Below are 19561 nucleotides of genomic sequence, written 5' to 3'. Positions count from 1 at the left end.
GAATTCAAATGCAGCTGCACTATGAAGGCCTCAGAGGTTTGTTAGAGAACATCAGTGAACCCAGCAGATAAATCAGGGATAAAGTTGTGGGCGAGCCTAAACCAGAGTTAGGTTGCTAAACAATATCCTAAGCTTTCAACATCTCACAAATCACTGTTCAGTCCAAAAACTACCAACAGAGTATTGCAAAAGCCAACTAAAGACATGATCGTCCATAAAAGAAAGCCATATCACGTACTGTTTACATTTTGCCACAAGTGTTGTAGGAGACACAACAAACATTTAGAACAAGGTGCTCTGCTTAAATGAGACCATAGTTTAATATTTTGACTTTAATCCTTTGCATAGCAGAAAACTAACACTGCATATCCTGAACACACTATCTCAAGGTAAAACATGGTGGTGGCAGCATCATTCTGTAGGGATGCTTTTCTTCAGCAGGGGCAAGGAAGCTGGTCAGAGTAAGTAGGAAGATGGATGGTGCTAAATACTCAATTTGTGAAGAAAACCTGTTAGAACCAGCAAAAGACTTATGAGAGCAGAGGTTCACCTTCCAACAGGAAAACAACTCCTACCATACAATAAAAACTACAATGAAATGGTATAGGTCAAATCACATTCACATGGTAAAATGGCCCAGTCAAAATGCAGGTGCATATTTAATTGATAATAAGCAACAATACTTAAATTTTCTCATATAGTTGCTCCAGTCTGACTGCTATCTTGCAAATAAGAATGTGTAAAACTGTTATCATTGTATTATTCATTTGTATCATTTTCCTCCCATGTGACAATCATTCCTTGCTTTTTTAGTCTGTTACAAAAAAAAAAAAAACACTTATAGACGCAGTTGTATTGTGTCAAAATGTAAAAACGTTCGATAACTTAGCAAAGCACTGTTGGTTTTATGCCTTTTTTATTTGTTTCTCTTTCTTTTGCTGTGGACGTTGAATGACAACATTTTTATTGAATCAGGCACATGTCAAGACATCACTGGCCTTATAGCTCCAGTAGGTGGTGTGGCAGCGTTAGAGCCACAATTCGCCCCCGTTCACCTCCCTCTAGCAGCACCTCTTCACCTGATGTTTTTGCGCACTGGGAATCTGGATCCACACAAAGGGCATTCATCATTCCACATCCAAAGCGTCAGAACTGAGAGTGATGCTGAGTCTTTTTTTATCTGTTTGAAATTCTTTTATGTGCAATCTCTTTAAATCCATTTTTTTACATGTTGAAAATGAGTCGTCCCGTTGTGATTTTTGCCAGTTTTGTACAGCTGTGTTTTTTCCGTCGTGTGGAATTTGTTTTCACAGTGGTTGTTTTTGTCAGTTTGTGTTTGGATGAATCCGTACCTCGGTGTCCTCCCAGAAAAGTCACTCTTCGCTGCTGCCGCATCAAAGGACCCGGAGTTTGACTCACCATCACCTGCTCCCGTTGCCAGTCCTAAAACGATTCCCTGTTTTGGATAGTGCCTGATGACAATAACTATTTATGGCCAGCTTTACGCATGAAAGACTCCACGTGGACGTCCGTTCTAATAATTTGTACATGTAAGTGTGATTATGGGAACACAAATCAATATATCCTGATTTATTTTTGAGTAGAGTACACCTGTTTTAATTTCAATTGTGTTATGTTGTTTAAAAATATGCACTGACTCCTGTTTGGGATAAGTAACAGAGCTCTGAAGAAATTGTTTTCAAGATTAGATAGACACCACAAATCTAATGCCAGTCATGTTTTAGAGTAAAAAAATTACCTTAAATACAATTTAATCCTATAATTGCGATATTTTTTACTTTCCAACTGACTTTTTACGCAACGCGCGTTAGGATTTTAGGTTTACGCGCGCTTGCCATTCTCCGTCATGAACGCTGGAGATAGCACCTCCAAGGGGCATGAGGACTCTAACTCCCAGGGTGACTGTAGAGAACACGGGGAGGTCTGGCCCTGTGTATAATCACGCTGCAGCATGCCCTCCTGGCCCAACGACTCGGAGTGCCTCCCGCGTAACTGCACCTGGGAGGAAACCTACAACACAAGCAACGCTGACCAGCCTGCACCTCCGCTCAACTACTACTCGATTCCTCTCCTAACGTTCATCACCGTCGCCTGCTCGCTGCTGTTTCTGGTTGGGGTTGCCGGGAATGTCATGACCATCCTGGTGGTGAGCAAGTACAGGGACATGCGCACCACCACCAACCTCTACCTGTGCAGCATGGCTGTGTCCGACCTGCTTATTTTCCTTTGCATGCCTCTGGACCTCTACCGCATGTGGAGGTACCGGCCTTGGCGCCTCGGAGACGCGCTCTGCAAACTCTTCCAGTTCGTGTCAGAGTCTTGCACGTACTCCACCATCCTGAACATCACCGCTCTGTCAGTGGAGCGCTACCTGGCTATTTGTTTCCCGCTGCGCGCCAAGGCTCTTGTCACCAAAAGGCGAGTGCGCGCACTGATTTGTGTCCTGTGGACGGTGTCCCTGTTTAGTGCAGGACCTGTGTTTGTCATGGTGGGAGTGGAGAGGGACAGCATGGAACCACCAAATCTTAAATTCTGGATGAATGAGACTGGCATACTTTTGGACGCTGGGGACACTCGGGAGTGCAGGATGACGCATTACGCCGTTGAGTCAGGCCTCATGGGGGCCATGGTGTGGCTGAGTTCGGTGTTTTTCTTCATGCCAGTGTTCTGCCTGACGGTGCTGTACAGCCTTATTGGCCGCCGACTGTGGCAGAGGCACAAGGAAACGAATATGAGCTCCCGTGTGGCTCACAGGGACAAAAGCAATAGACAGACCATCAAGATGCTGGGTAAGTTTGGATATTTATTATATTTACTGTGCAAATTATATATACAAGGAAGGTTTTACGAAAAATGTAAGATTATTATTTGTATTGGCATTATGGCTCACCACCCAGGACAGCAGAGGCTGTGGGCGGAAAGCTGTTATGCTACGTCTCAATAAATTTGAATATCATTGAAAAGTTCATCAGTTTTATTCAATCAATTTAAAAAAGTAAAACTCATTATATAGTATGTACTATATAGTATGTCAGTCAATCAGTCGGTCATTTTCTACCGCTTCTTCCATAGTGGGTCACGGGGAAGCTGGTGCCTATCTCCAGCAGTCTATGGTCAGGAGGCGGGGTACACCCTGGACAGGTCGTCAGTCTATCGCAGGCTATATAGTATGTTTCAAATGCAAATGAACATCCAAAAACCATAAGACCAATAAAAAGGGTAATGTTGTGCTATATGTATGTTTATTACAAATTCCAAGACTTTGACTCTGGTTTGTTACTCTAGATTTGAGTTGGTGTCATTTTGAGTTTATTTTGCATTTTACTTGATTTGCATGTTTACTCATGTACTGTTAATTAATTGTTTTACTTTTTTTTCTGTGTTGCCTTGTAGTGTTTACATAATCTCTGTGTTTTTTTAACTAAATTCCCATTTTCCTACTGATGTTGCCAGCCTTCTGCCTGCTTTGGGTTCTCCACCAAAACACAACATGTGACTTATAGCCTACAAAATCAAGTGGGAGAATGCTGACTTCACCATTTTTCAGCTGCCACTGACGCTCTCCACAAAGAGGGTGAGCTACAAAAGATCCCTGCTAAGAAGGCTGGCTTCTCATTGAGTGGTGTATAGAAGCATAGTAATGGAAAGTTGAGTGGAAGGGACAGGTGTGGTAGATGAAGGTGATCAAGCAGCAGTGATAACTAAAGTTTCAATGAGTTTGGTGGAGATTCACAAGGCGTGGACTGCAGCCTGAGTCAGAGCTTCAGGACCCACCACACACAGACCCATCCAGGTCATGGGTTACAACTTTGGCCTTCCTTGTGCTAAGCAAGGCAGAGCATTCAAGTTGCTTGAGGTCCATTGAGAGGTTTCTACAGTTATGCCCCTTTTCTACTGGCTCTATATAGCCTGGCAGCACTTCACTTAGCCCACTTCGCAAGCATTTCCATTATTGTTTTTCCCATACCAGTACCGACTTTTTTATCCCTGCTCCTAAGCAGGTACTGTTGGGATTGAGTAGGGACTACATGAAATTTGAACAGACTGCTGTTCACTGATTGGCCATGGGACCAGGACAAATAAGAAGGTTTTACAAGAGACATTGCTGGGAAAAATGAATAAATCTCAAGAGCAACTACAATAATATTTGGCAAAACAATGGCCGGAGCGAACCAAGCCGAAATATAATTTTACTATTTACAAATCATAAACCAAGCCTGAAGGCTGAAAGAAAAGAAAACGGACAGACCAGCTTTCTAAATTATATGCAGGCGAGGCGCTGTATTTAAAAACATTCTAAGTCAGATGATCACACATAAAATCATCTTTTCAGATGCACATACATTTCCCCCAAAACACACAAAACCATATCACCATGAAACAGAAACAGCGTGTTTGGTTCAGAAATTTATTGAAGTTCCTTAAGCGAACTAGCGTCTGTAGGAGGAAGGAGCAGGCAGAGAGCAGCTGTCCATAATCAGGCTGCCTTCATCGGATCAAACGTTAACAAGACCCCACTGAATCCGTGGAGCACGAATATCCAATATCCAACCTGAAACTAACTTCATAGTGGGATTAAAAGTCAGTGGTTTTGCACTTTAAAGTCCTTATCCTTGTTATTGCCATGGCTGAGACAAAAACCTCCTCCTAAAGCCCAAAATTACAACGTCTTCAGGCAAACTTTGAAGCATTACCAGTCCAGACAGCGGTGCCTCTCCTCTCCACTTCTCCTGCCACCCCCCTCACATCAGAACCCTTGACCCTTATTCTGGCTGGACTGTGTTCCAGATAATTATCCAATTAGACTATTTTATACATGGAAAAAAATATATAAAACATTCTTGTATATACTATGATACAAATATGATTTTTATTTCATATATTTATGTTTTATTTTCTGATTATTTATTTATTATAATTTTTTAAGGTTTCACAGAGATTAATGTGACAAAGTTACACTGTAACATTAATAGCGGCACAGTGCACTACATAGATGGCTGGAGGCGGGACTGCAAGCCATAGCTGCAGACATCAGTGGGTCAATTGAGTTGAGAGAGACACAGTGGAGTGGACCCGCACAGCCATTACAGAGCCAGTGAAAAAGGGGCATTAGTGATGATTATATAGAGCCATGTCATTTGCAGTGTTCGTCCACTGTGTTTTATCAAATCCAAAAACAGAACTCATCTAATTTTATGCAGAAATTCAGGCAAAAGGAGCCTTCAGCAAGTAATACATATACTGTACAGTAAATGGACATATTTTTAACTAGGTAGACACTTATGTGTTAAAAATCAATTTTTATTGGTTTTATATAAAATTCAAATTTTCTGAGAATTTTAATTGGAGAAACAAACTTGACACCTTCCCACACTGATAATAGTACCAATTTCTTATTTAATGACCGTGTCTGTGCGTCTAACAAACTCTCCTGATCTTAACCCTAAAGAGAGACCATAGACAATGTTAAGAGGAAAATGAAAAACACCACACCCAACCATGCAGATGTGTTTTAGCAACCTTGTCTTCCTTAACATCTCAACAGAGCCACTGATCCTGTTTTTACTGGTCTTACGTAACACTCTTATTTTCTTAAAACCGACCTTTGGATTTTTATTACCTCTTAGCCAGAATCACCAAATTTAACAGAAATACACAACTGGAATATATTGCTCTTTGTGCAATAAACCATTCATACGTTTTACTTTGTGAACTTAATTAGTGAAATAAATGTACTTTTCAATGATATGTCAATTTATTGAGATGCACATGTCTGCAGTTGTTGCCCCCCAGTATAAAATAACAGCATTATGTAACTGCTTAAGTTGTTTTGGTTTGCCACCCCAGGATTATCAGTGGTCCCCATCTGGGCTCCTCTTTCAAACCCGTCTGAAGGCTCAATGTATTAGACGACAGATAGAAGAAGGAGGTTTTGAACTAAATTTAAAAAGATAATTTCAGTGGTGGATCTAGATGAGGGTGAAACGCCTCACTGCTCAGGGCAGCATGATCTGAGGGGCAGCACAAGCAACAGGTATCTGTCTTCAAACTATTTTCTATTGCCTATTGCCACTGCGGTGGACACGGTTCCGCTGAACACATTTTTCGTTGGAAACCGTTAGCTGACCATTTAGCCTCCATTAAGTTAGGTTTCTGCAACTTTAAATGCACCAGCGAAATTCACAAGTACGTTACTTTCTACTACTGGCTTACTACGTGTACATGTGACAAGATGTCATTGTGCGACACAGCAGCAGCTAGCTGAAGGCAGTTTTGAATTGCAGTTACAAAGTGTTCAGTTATTCTTCAAGTTGAGGTAGGTGACTGAGTGATAGTCGTCTTGGCGGTTAACATTAGCTTCTGCTAACTTAGTTACTAATATTTTAGTTAGCAGAATATGGGTAAGCGAAGCTAACATTATGGTTAGCTTAGGGCGACCAGATGTCCCCAATTTCGGGGATCATTCCCTGTTTTAGACGACCAGTCTTTGGTAAAAGCTGTTCCTGGAAATGTCCCTGATTTTAGCGTTTTGTGAATAAGAAAAAAAAAAGTGTAGACAGTTATTACAGTAACTGAGGGTAGAAAGTTCAAGTGAGCATGTTGCGTGCAACAACAGCTGTTACAGTAGCTGGTCACGTTGCTGTTAACGTTACAGACACAGTAGAAAAAGAGCTGAGCATGTTGCCTTGGACTGGGCTGATCCTTGTTCTAATAAAGGTTTGGTTCGCCGTAGGAAACATTACTATTGTTGCCAACATTCACTGTGCCCAAGTAAAAAAAAGGATGAGATAGGTTTTGTTTTACTAAAGGTGAGGTCCAAAATGGAAATAAACCAAGCTTTTATGAACAAACAAAACAACAATAGGCAAGACGGGAGCACAGGGAGTAGCTGGAGCTGAGAGAAAGAGAGTGGGAGAAATTGTAACAGAATGATAAAAAAAAAAACTTTTTAAACGCTGCCTGTTTTAGGAAAGTGTAGCTACAGTGTCATCAAGGATTTGCCCAAAGTAAAATGTTTTAGAACTGATTGGTGACCAGTAGTTTATATTTTCAGAGGTAGTTATGAGTTGTTTGGTTATTTTTTTGTTGTAATATGTGAACACAAACTCTCAGGCTGAGGGGTGTTTGTCTACTCTGTTTGGACATATGAAAGTTCCTCACAAAAAATAAAATAATCAGTAACAAGGAAACTGAATGAGACAAAAACAGCATGAACGGAGACTGATGAGGAGGAAGAGACAATCACCTGCGCAGTTCTTCTGTTGTATTGGTTTGTAGTCTGTAGCTTGTTGCTGCAATTGTTTTGCTAAATAAAACAATTTTGGAGTTTCATCATCCGAGGAAACTAGCTAATTAAATAATTAAAGAAACATCAACATTTATAAGATTATATTAGGATTACCCCTAGTTTCTCATTTAAAACACCCAACTTATAAAGGGTATCTGAAACTAAAATTATATTTTATTTGTTAAATTGTTATATGTTCTAATGTTTTTTGGAAAGAATTGTGATTACATTATGTCTGTTTTATAATAGTGAAAGACTGATAGAAGAGAGAGGAGGAAAATAGAAAGACTTAGAAAAAACAGTGAAAGAGCAGCGGAAAATGGGAAGAGTTAAAGAGAGAGGAGGAGAATAGACTGATAGAAAGAATAGTAAAGCTAAGAGGAGGGAAAGAAAGACTGTTAAAAGAAAAAAGACAAGGAAGAAGACAGACATCATTACTACTATTACTTTATTCGTTTTATTAATCTTAGGAAATGCTAACAGTGCGGATAGACATTTTCCTGCTATTACACTTGATTTTTATTGTTTATTTATGAATGAATATTTAAAAAATAAATTAAACCGTAACTGTACCAATGTTGGCAATGTCATTATATTTTGATAACATTTAATTATTTTAATCCCCAAGCTGGAAATGTCCCTGGATTTGATTTCAGAAATCTGGTCACCTTAGGTAAGCTGTGCCCACCACTGCTTATTTGCATTTCCAGATAATGGGAAGAGAGCACCCCCTTTACACTGTTGTAGGCAGTGCAGAAACTGCAGGAAAATATGGTCACACACAGTAGCTGGTTAATGATGCTGAATTTAGCTTTTGATTCAATTCCAAATGAAATAGCTATTTCAAGTTTTTTTTTTTTTTTTTTAAAGATTTGATCATTTCTAGTATAAAACCAAAAATACTTTGACACAGGGCATCTGTGCAAAAAAACTTTCTCCTGTCTTTGTCTTACTCCAAAAATGACTACTTTACTTTACTTTTTTACTGTTGTCTCATATGTTCTCTCCTTATTTCATTCCTCACTGGCTGCTTCTCTTCTTGCTCCTTCTCTCCAAGTGGTGGTTGTGCTGGCCTTTGTTCTGTGCTGGTTACCCTTCCACGTGGGCCGCTACCTGCAGTTCCGCTCCCTGGACGCGCCGTCTCCACTGCTGTCCGTGTTGTCTGAGTATTGCAGCCTGGTGTCCGTCGTGCTCTTCTACCTGAGCGCGGCAATAAACCCCATCCTCTACAACACCATGTCTTGGAAGTACCGGGGTGCTGCCGCGCGCCTCTTTGGCCTGACTGACGGCCAGCAGTCACGGTGCCGCACAGCCAGCACCTTGAAGGGAGAGGGCTCTAACGGCTGGACAGAATCCACAGCAAGCTTTTGAGCCTGAAAGTGTTGATCAAATGGCCTGTAATGAGAAAAGAAACCAACCTGATAGCCATCACTTCTGTCAGAGAGAGGAAAATCGCAGACTTGCATTTACCGAGTAAAAGCACAAACCAAAAAAGGTGAAGATGCTGAAATTGGTTTATATCGATAGGTAATCTTTGCTTTTAAATGTTTCACTTCTTGTCAGATTATTTCAGCAAGTGCCATAACATTTGAAAGTGAGACTGGTGGAGTGTAAAATACCTTCATGCCTCCCAGAAGTGCTTCTTCACCTGAATATGAAAAAAAAGGAGCATTTTGGGCATACAAACCTAAATATCAAACACATCTACAAATGCCTTATGCTGTATTCTGGATGACAAAGAAAGCACTGTAGAATTTGAAATTTGTTGCACTTCTCTGTACTCCTTTAGACCGGGGCAGAGGTGCAGAGTGTGCAAGCATGTTTGTAACTGTGTTGCCGACTGTTAGTGATGCAAACTCATTATGTATGTACAATTTCCAATCCATGCTTGTGTTGATGCTGCAAATAGGGGCTACACTCCATGGTATGAAAGGTTGGTGTCTTAGTTACTGAACAGCAGTGCTTTAATTGTAGTTTAAGTTTTTAGATTAATTGCTCTGTTTATTGTAGACATGGGCTGGTTAGAACACCAGGTCAGTTCGCCTCCAGTTTGTTCCCCCATTTTTTACCCACGTGTTGCCATTTCTTTGCTCCCTCCATCTTGCACCTGTGGAATAATCACATCCCATTCAGTATATTTGTTTTGGTAGTCAAGTATCACAAATTCTGAATTATGGTTATAGTCATAATTGTTCAAATCCCACAAATATTTGAATTTAATTGTATATAGAGTCATGTGAAAAAAATAGGAGACCCCATTAAAAATGTTGTTCTAATCTTTTTTTTATATATATATCTCTTCAAAAGACATTGATTTAGTTGCTCCTAAACAACAAAATGTATTTTCATTTTGCTAATAAAGCAAAAAATAACAAAGAACGAATTCTTTAGTTGAGGATGCTAATAGCTAGTGTTTGACTGTGAAACAGTCTCTGATATTGGCCTGTGGAAAGTTTGCCCCACTCCTCACAGCTCTGATATGATTGAGGGGTTTCTTGCATGTAGTTTGTGGTCACCCAACGACATCTCAATGAGATCAAGCCTTGGTTTTGCCCAGGACTTTCCATTTCTTAAATCTCAGCCAGTCCTTGGTGGATTAACTGATATGTTTTGGGTCATTGTCATGTTTGAGGGTTCAGTTTTGCTTCATTATTAATTGTTTTAACAGATGGTCTAACATTTTTTTCCAGCACCCTGATATATTGTAATCATTATGGTGGATTATGTGATGGAGAGTTGGCCAGGTCCTGCTTCACCAGCATCGCCAGACACTTCCACCTCCATTTTTCACATGTTGGCAGTTGTTTTGCTTGGCCTCAACGTATGGGTTATACTTTCCACAAAGTGGGCTGGCTGATTTCAAATTCTTTTGAGAACGTTTTATCCGTTTCCAGATTCATAAGTTGCAACAACCTATTGTGAAGGGCTGAAACAGCTCTTTTAATCTCAACAGCACATTCTCTGGCATCTCAGGGACTGAGATAACCATAATTATTTCTTTATATACAGTAACACGATGCTGCCCTTGCTCCACCTGTTGCTACACACTGCTGGTCAGCTGACTAAAAGAAGACTATTGCAGTTTTCCTGCACTCGCTAAAAAGACAGATTTGTCTGTTTGAAAATATTTCTGGTTGCAAAAAATAGATCAAAGCATGGAAACATAAAACAGTGTCAACCATCTTCTTTATAGAGGTAGTGGTGACCTAAAATGATCGTTGAGATACCACATATATCGGCTGAAGGCTGGCTACCTGAGCAGATAGCCTGACTAAATAACCAGCTATTATCAGGTTGTGTAGTTGTGTTATTCCATAAATAGCAAAAGGGGAATACCATTCTGTGCAGTGAGCTCTTAAAAACCTCTGCAGGAGTTTATATTTTTGGTCTAATCAAATAAAGAATATGCTAACTTTAATAACCTATATGCTATGTTAGGGTAGCAGCAGTGGGAATAATTATTGTTATTCTATTTTTAACTAAAGCAGTTAAATCATGTTATGGATTTTTGTTTTTAATTCATTAAAAATGAAGCTGGTATTAATACTAAAGGTTATCATCCTGTGAAAACCTCATACTGGCCCAGGCCTAGTTTATAGGTGAATCTTAGATTCTGTGCTTTGAATCTTGGAACCTAAAACAGGTAATTGAAAATGAGAATTTGATGAAGCAGATGTTTCTGGTTTTCACTATGGTACCGTAGAAAATCATTTTGGATGTACTGTGCAAAATGTGTTATTCATATTTCTCACTGCACTGCAAAAATCACAAACAACTTGGTTTTGTAAGTGAGCATCATTTATTATGCATACTCCTTATTTATGCTCCTTATTTATCTTTTCTGGTTAATTATTTGCTTCAGAATGTGTCAGTTGTACATGTGTTGTTAAACATCGATTTTAAGCATTTTAGCTGAAAAAGAAGCTTTCTAAATGTGCTGTACTCTACTCATTACAGTTGTGTTAACAACTGTGGTTTCTATTCCTACTGCCTTTGAAAGTGAATATTAATAAAAGCAGGAAGTGTTCATTAATTTAGAACAGTGTGCCATGCATTTTGTCATCCTTTGGATAAAAAAAAAACTATAAGTCATGATGTTGCCTCTCCTTTAACTTGTAAATAGATGCTTTGTAAGGCTTAATTCTGTGCAGCAGTCCAAATCACCACAGCAGTGCACTGGATTTAATATGTGGCCTCCTGGCAGTAAAGAATGTATTTCTGCTAAATGAAGTTTTCTGACTGTACATACTGTTAACAGGATAACATTTATTAATGTACTAAATGTATAATGATAAAAGAGGACAATAAGACAATTTTATTTCGTTTTGAGTTTTGTAAAATGTGACGATTATCTGCTGGTTAAAGTATCTGTGTATTACAAAGTTGTGTTACATTAAAAATAAGGACAACAGAACTACTTTCATTCATGCACAATATCTGTACTTGTAGATGGAATATGGTGAAATAAAGCAACATTTGGTTCCTAGTGAACTGAGATATCACATATCAAACCTTGATTGGTTCCTAAAATGACTCCCGCATTTGCCCCTGGTTTACCTCATGATATGTTAACCAGAGACACAACAGCATGAGGACATCTTAGCTGGTATTATGACTTAGTGACCACCAGGACTAACACCAGCCTATTACTTCAGATAGCCTCAAAGAACCCAGAGTGGCTGACATCAACAACGCATTAAGTCAGTCACCTCCGAGGTCAACCAGGTACACAAAAACAAAAGGCAAGACCTTTTCATACATGACAATCAGTGTTTGACATGTGAAGTTTAACCTGAGAGGAAAACATGGGTATACAATGAGGGGTGTGTGCTGACGCAGTAAGTAGCAGTGGTGCCTTGGAGCAAGGTTCTGAGTTCGAATCCCTGCCTGGAGTCTTTCTGCATGGAGTTTGCATGCTTTCCCTATGTGTGTGTCGGTTCTCTGGTTTCCTTCCACGGTGACTGCCATGACTGCTAGGTTAACTGGACTCCTTAAACTGCCCTTAGCGACGAGTGCATGCATAAACAACCTGGTATAGACAATGGATGGATCAATGATTGTACAATGCCTTGAAGAGTGTTCCCCTTTTTCCCCCTTTTTTCACTTCATGATCTCAAATTTCTCCAGATTACCCTGTATTTAGCTCCATCCATCTTCCCATCAACTCTAACCAGTTTCCCCATCCCTGCCAAAGATAAGCCTCCCCACAGTAGTTTTGAATTGTGTGCCAACATTCTCTCCTGGCCTCCAACCCCAGATGACAAACAGGGAACAGGGGTGTGAAAAGACCCCAAGCCTACCTCCGCTTGCTCAAATGTGGTGTTGATGGTTGTTATGTGCATTTAAAAAGAAAAACAGGTGGGGAAGATGGTCTGCGCAGGCACCAGAGGTTAGGTTAATAAAATACACTCCCTCTTGATGCCATTGGGTGTGCCCACCACCAAGGCCCTACATGTGAATGTCATGAAAATGTTATGAGTGAGAGTGTGTCAGTTGCACAATAAAATTGTGGCACAGGCTGCCATGGGATCGCAGTGATGGAAAACCCTTGCGGTACTCCAATGATGCACCCACACCCCAAGGCCCTACATGAGTTGTAGTGTGATGGAGTGGGCGGAGGGAGGTGTCCGGGGATGGGGAAGTAAGGACTGGGGGGCAAAATGCTCTCCCAGGGAGCCAGCTCCCCGGCTGACCCCAATACATTTACATTTCGGTTCTACATGGATAGAGGTTTCATCTCTCTGGCTTTTTTCAAGGACAGCAGGAGATAATGTGATCTCTCTTCTCTATGTTATTCAGCTTAAGACTTTGAAGGCCAGCAGAAAGTAAATCTAGAGGGCAAATATACACATTTACACATTGTTACACCCTCAAAGCTCAAACTACAAAAGCTATTAGTCCTTATAGCATTATCAAGGTTGAAAAGGTTCTCAGGATTAACATATTGACTAGTACTCTAATATTCGAAATATTTAGAACAGTACTAGTTAACGATATTGTAGAACATCCTGGACATCCAACCACAAGTTTCAGTTTGTATTTTATTGGCATCTTTTGTGATAGACCAATACAAAGTAGCCCAAAACAATTTAAATAAATCTAAAAAGTGTAGTGTGCATTTGTATTTGGCAATCCTGAGTCAGTTCTTTGTAGATCCCCCATTAACTGCAATTATAGCAGTAAAGTCTTTTGAGATATGCTTGGCACATCTAGAGATGACAATGTTTACCTATTTCTATTTGTCAGACAGCTCAAGGTCAGCCACATTGGGCAGACAGTGTCTTGCCACAGTTTCTAAATTGGATTTAGATTCTGGACTTTTACCTAGGCTTTTCTGTCAAATACCACAGTCTCAAGTCTTATGGTGCCTCTGACAGGTTTTCTTCCATCTTCTCATCAAGTCTAACAACGTCCCCATTCCTATGGCAGAAAGGAATTCCCACCCATGGTTCACCGTCAGGATGGTGTGTTCAGTTATATGTAGTGTTACAGTTTCCGTCACACACAGCTTTATGCATAGAGATCAAAATGTTCAGTTATGGTCTCATTTAACCAGAACACCTTCTTGCATACATCTGATGTGTCCCCAGTCATGACTTGTTGTAAACTTCAAACAAGACTTCTTATGGCTTTCTCTCTTTCTAATGATGGCTTTCCTTTTGCAATCTTACAGGTCAGATTTGTGGCTTGCTCAACTAATACTGTAGGTGTCTTCTCAACAAATTCTGCAACTTGGGTTTTGGATCTCTGCAGCATATAATGCTGTATTTACTCTTAGATTATGTACTAATTAGGGGACTTCAGAATGCATTTAGTTGGACTGGGTTTTATTTCGGGGTATCAAAATTGCATAAAATTCTAACAAAAAAACTTTTTTTACGTTAACATTTTTACTTGTGGTTGTAATGTGCCAAAACGTGAAGTTTTATGAATATTTATGTATGAATATATGTATGAATATTTTTGCGAGGCGCTGAAACCATGTAGCACACTTAACTACACAAAGCCTGTTCTATTAGTGTGGGAATGAATTGTGACATTGAACAACAAACAACAAAAAAAAACAAATGCAATGCAAGTCAGAAAAAATTAAAACATTTATTGGGCATAAATATATTATATATACGCTACCGATACAGTTACGTCTTACATACATAGGGTAGTATTTGCAAAAATCTATACATTAAAATTGATATGGCAGTTTCTTTTTATATAATGCATATGAAATTGTCTAACATTTACAATACAAGAAACAAAAATGCTTGAACTTTTTTTCATCTTTTTTCTTTGTGTCAAATCGTAGACCATGACAACATTGGAATGTTTGCTCTAAAACCGTGAGGTAAAAATATTGTTTCTTTTATTTGTCTCATTTCGGAAAATAGTTAAATACCTGTGAGTCTCTGTCACATTGCCAAATCTCTCAGTCAAAAGCTCCTCTTTCTGTAAAATGTACATTTAAAAAAAAGTAAAAAGAAATAAAAACTGATCAGAAGGCACAGACGTGGGGTTGCTGGGATAAATTATTGTCTTTTACTGTGAACATAGCCACAAAATGTGCAGGAACGGCGGGGTCTGGGGGAATTTCAGGGTGAGGGGGTTTCTTAAAAGATAAACAACATTTGGAAAAACAAAAACAAGAGTAATAAAGCCCATTCATGGATATACAAAACCTGTCACCTTGTTCAACTCTAAGATAACTGGCCTGCTGGTGACAAAAGGACACCCCCTCTCTTACACCGGGGTCTTAAGGCTCAAAGAGGGATACTAAAGGGGGTTAATAAAGACAGGGAACCTCATGTCACCAGGTAATTAATATCCAACAGTCTAGGCAGACACACAATGACCATATCTGGCAAAGGCACGGTATCCCTTATAAAGTGTACTTTTATCGGTGCTGCAGTTTGCATTCTGCTGGGAGCGTAGTGCCATGCTCCAGTAATGTCACAGTGATGCTAACAAGGAGGATAATGCCAATGAACGTAACAGTAAGCGTTGGCAGTAGTGTTGTTGAAATAGAGCAAAGGATCCATTGCCTCCCACTCGTAACCTCATCACGTCAAATGCTCGACATAAAAAAAGTGCTTCAACTCTGTTAGTCATAATGTATTTACCATCTTACTCTATTAGCTCTATAGATATCTCTGTATATTATCCCTTAGCAAAACACTGGGTTAAAAAAATACGAAACGGAAAAAATAAGAACTCTCTACCGCTAAACCAGCAACTAACCTGATAAGGAATCATCAGGATATTTTTGTTGACATCAGGATACGAGTAATTTCGACTCTTGGCCAATTCATACCCGAGTTCTGAAACTGTTTGACCATTTTGTACACATTTATTTAAACTGAGGCAAATCTGCCAATTTTTTTGTTGTAGTTACATTTTTTTGAATTCTAGACAAAAGTGGTTATAAAAATGCAAAAATCTGAAATATAATTGAATTTCTTTATTACAGTCGCTCTTAAAAGTGTACAAGTCCAAGTAAGATGCCAGATTTTTTAGATATATCTTGTACTATTTAACTGTGTACTGCGTACACAACCTTAAACTAACACGCGCCTTCTGTTTCAGTTTTAGCTTTTGATGTTCTTCGGTTTATTTATCAAATATAGTGCATTATTTGCTCATTAGCATCTTTTTACCAAAGTTATAGTTTGCAGAGAGGTTACAAAGGATCTGATTGTACAGAGATATCAGTCAGGAGAAGGGGAAAACAATATTCATAACATTATTTACAAACCATGGTACACTTAAAATAGATTATGCTGGGATAGTGACATTATAAAAACTGGGTGTTTCTCCAAATTATTCTAAAGACAACATATGAAAAAGTCAGATGATCAGTATGGCTGCCAAGAAACCAATAGACAAAATGGATGAGATGTAGGACTACTTGAGTTAAACCTGTGACAACAGTCTCTTGTATTCTGTAGGGATACAAGACAAAATTATTTTCCTCCAAAGAAAACATCCAGTCGTAGCTAAACTCTCTGCATGAACTTGTGGAAAGCCTGATGAAACCACACTTAACGTTTTGGGCCACACTTCCAAAAGATATTTTTGCCACCAAACGCCCCTGCAGGTCAACAAAAGAACACTTTAACTACAGTGAAATATGGTGGTGGCAGCATTATGCTGTAGAGATACTTTCTTTCAACTGGAACTGGGATTTTATCAAGCTAAATGATATTGTGAACAGCTTTTAACACCAGTCTGTTCTGACTTCAGGGATAATAGGATCATATCATTCAGGGATCATACATCTGAAGCATGGAATGGCTTCACCAGAAGAAAGTTGTTTAATGGCCAAGCTGAGTCCAGAACTAAGCCAAGACATGCTTTACTGATTGACTCTTACCAAAAAAGGCTTGAATGCTAAATTAAATCAAAAAGTGCATTTGCATAGTATTAGTTTAAGAGTGTATACACTTATGCAACCTTGTTATTCGACTTTTAGCCCCTTTTGTTTGTTTTTCAGATAATTCACACAGGACTATATATGTGAAAACAGTTGAGAGATTCATCAATAAATTACAAAACCCTAGGATTTATAAGGTGTCTGTACACTTCTGAGAGTCACTGTAGTATCTGAAACCATTATTTTACACTCTATTCCCATTTATTTTTCCCAGTTTTGGCCAGTTAAAATGTGACAGGTTAGGATCCCCTGATCAAATGACAATAGCGAAAAAAAGAGTCTTCCTTCTTGAAGACATTGTTTGCTGAAGTTATAAACCCACATTTCCTTACATGAGACTGTCAGTATAACTTAGAAAATTACTCTAAAATGTAGGTTGTCAAATGATACAAAAGATCCATTCGATGGCACCAATTCATACCAAAAATGACGAGTATGAAACAACCAAATCAAGGTACAAAATGGCGAATGGGCAAAATAACCAGCAACCGTCATCTGCCTGAAATCATCATGATTGTTTTTGTTTTCTTTAAATTTAAATATGAAATCAGATTAAAAATATTCCTACAAAATGTGGGGGCTTGAATTTCTTTTGTAAATGGCACAATTTTGCTTTATAAAACACAATAAAAACAATATTACATAAAAAAAAGCATAATCACAGATCACGTTAATGTTTTGTTCCTTTTGAGAGAGCAATGCTAACAATAATAATTGGTGTAATGTTGTATTACTGAAGAACATCACAGAGCCCTCTAGACAGCTGCAAGATCTAGAGATCACTAAAAAGGCTCCGCTTTGGAATTAAAACAGTAAAATAGGATATCAGAAGCTTCAATATAACACTATTCAGAACGAAAAAAAAAAGCCAAAGGCAGAGATATTTATCCCCATATGAAGGAACTTGAAGTCACACTAAGGTCTGACTTGCTACATGTGTCTCTAAGCGTTACAGGAACCCATAGGCATTTGGTTATATGTCTGAAACGGCAATGCATGAACTGATGAGCGAGAGAAATACTTAAAGGGTTACTGAGATAAGGAATGCTGGCCTTAATCATAAAATCTAACATACATCCATTAGAAAGAAAAAAAAAACATGCTACAAGAAATAAATTTGTATATAACTACACTTGTCTCGAAATCTTTAAACAATAAATAAATGAAGATTGCACTGTAATTGGCATGTAAAGTACTGTATGCAAATATATAGTATAAATAAAAACCTAGAAAAGAACTCTACCTTGACTTTCCCATCAACTTTGGCAAAGATTTTTTTTTCTGAGCTAGTAAATCGCCTTGCTTACCGACACATACGAAACAAGGCACAGCGAAGACAGAGGACGAGATACAGCATCAAGAAGAAAGAAGGAGGAAGGCAGGAAAAAAAATGGTTAATATGATAATGATGACAGCTATGGGGATGACAGGACTAGATCTCTCCCTCTGCAAGGCCTTATCCCTGAGGTACGTTACAGGCTGCCAATCAGAGCTAATCAAAACCTCTGCCTTCCATCTAGTCTCGCAATCAAACTCCACCCAACTGAAGTAGGCATGTCTCACATTATTAATGCAGATCGGGGTGACTTCTTTGGATTATCATGGTGTGATATAAATGGTTTGTACCTTGGCTTTGATGTAAAGATTTGCTGGGAGGAGCACGCATGAGACGGGATAGAGAGGAGAGGTCAGGGGGTGTTTTGTATGTTACAATGCCTTGTTATGTCGAGCTGTGTTCTGTCCAAGGCTTGTTTGGTTAGTGAAGATTAGTTCAAGTCCTCAGAGATCATGTCTGTCTGAGTAGAGATCCCAGACTTGCTACTGCTCTGATTACATGTCAATAAAGCACCTTTTAATAGAGAAAGAGTGAGAGATGTGGAAAAGGCAGAGAGACTGGAGCGATCGAAAGCAGGCGAGAAGTAAACAGAGTCCAAAAAAGCATTAATTACAAATATTCAGGAGATGAGAAAAGAAGGGTAGAGTCTTTAAATGTATTGATTCACAGATGCAGTGCGGAGAGGAACAGCTTCAGCGTTTCTGCTAAATGTCTGCAGGATAAAGCACAAGCTAACTTCTAATGGCTTATCCCGGTTTACAAACCAACATTGTAGAGATGGGCACTGACATGTTGCTAGCCCCTTTTATCCCACATTATGCTACAAATAATGACATCTGAGAAGGTTGAACCCCTAGGTTCAAACAAGGGATCAAACACTATCTGGCCCAACTCCTTCCTAAGAAAAACAACAGGTGATTACAATCCCAGCCTGGTTTTCTCGAGTCAACAAATGCCCAATATAAGGTCCAGATTCTGACCAAAGAGTGGTATTTAAAGAAATACTGAGGTCCTGTTCAAAGGTTATAAGAAGTAAATATCTGACCTAAGTCTCTTAGCATCCAATTTAGCAAAAATCCAAAGCAGGTGGTCCTGGAGCTAAAAGCTAATAGCTTAACAGGGGATCGACCAAAGTGGACTTCTACCCCTTAAAAAAACTCAAATCTAAAAAACCTCACAATGTTTAATGTGAACAGTGTTTTACAAACTCTTTAAACCATCAGTGTTTTTGCAGTGAGTTTCTGTGTGAAACAAATACTTTAAATACTAAGACGTGAAAGATTTTAGGTCAAAGTAATTGATCCAAAAAAGTTGAGCAGTGTAAAAATCGACAAAATACTGTTCAATTAAGCCACAAAATATGTAGCTTTTTACATAGCTTTAAATTTCTTTAAACAGTTCATGTTTCCTTTTCAGGACAGGCTTCCCAAAGGAGGATCATTGGTCTTCGACCTCCACTGACCATGTAAATAATTACTGGTTTTTTGTTTCG

The 19561-nt window shown here is 39.0% G+C and overlaps 1 protein-coding gene across 1 annotated transcript; it reads left to right on the top strand.

Moving 5' to 3' along the window:
• Positions 1-1151: 1151 nt before the first annotated feature.
• On the top strand, positions 1152-11774 carry ghsra (growth hormone secretagogue receptor a). The gene is made up of 2 exons (XM_047344666.1): positions 1152-2810; positions 8367-11774. The coding sequence occupies exons 1-2, from the start codon at positions 1973-1975 to the stop codon at positions 8678-8680; spliced, it is 1152 nt and encodes a 383-aa protein (XP_047200622.1). The 5' UTR covers positions 1152-1972; the 3' UTR covers positions 8681-11774.
• The last annotated feature ends 7787 nt before the right edge of the window (positions 11775-19561 follow it).

Source organism: Girardinichthys multiradiatus, chromosome 19 (genome assembly GCF_021462225.1).
Source record: "Girardinichthys multiradiatus isolate DD_20200921_A chromosome 19, DD_fGirMul_XY1, whole genome shotgun sequence".
Taxonomy (NCBI): Eukaryota; Metazoa; Chordata; class Actinopteri; order Cyprinodontiformes; family Goodeidae; genus Girardinichthys; species Girardinichthys multiradiatus.
The sequence above is the reverse complement of the archived record's forward strand: the minus strand, read 5'-3'. Positions and strand labels throughout refer to the sequence as shown.

Bases quoted from the DNA above. Each gene is read 5' to 3' on its own strand.
- ghsra (XM_047344666.1), top strand. From the start codon at position 1,973: ATGCCCTCCTGGCCCAACGACTCGGAGTGCCTCCCGCGTAACTGCACC. The intron at 2,811-8,366 runs GTAAGTTTGGAT...CTTCTCTCCAAG, and splicing joins ACAGACCATCAAGATGCTGG to TGGTGGTTGTGCTGGCCTTT.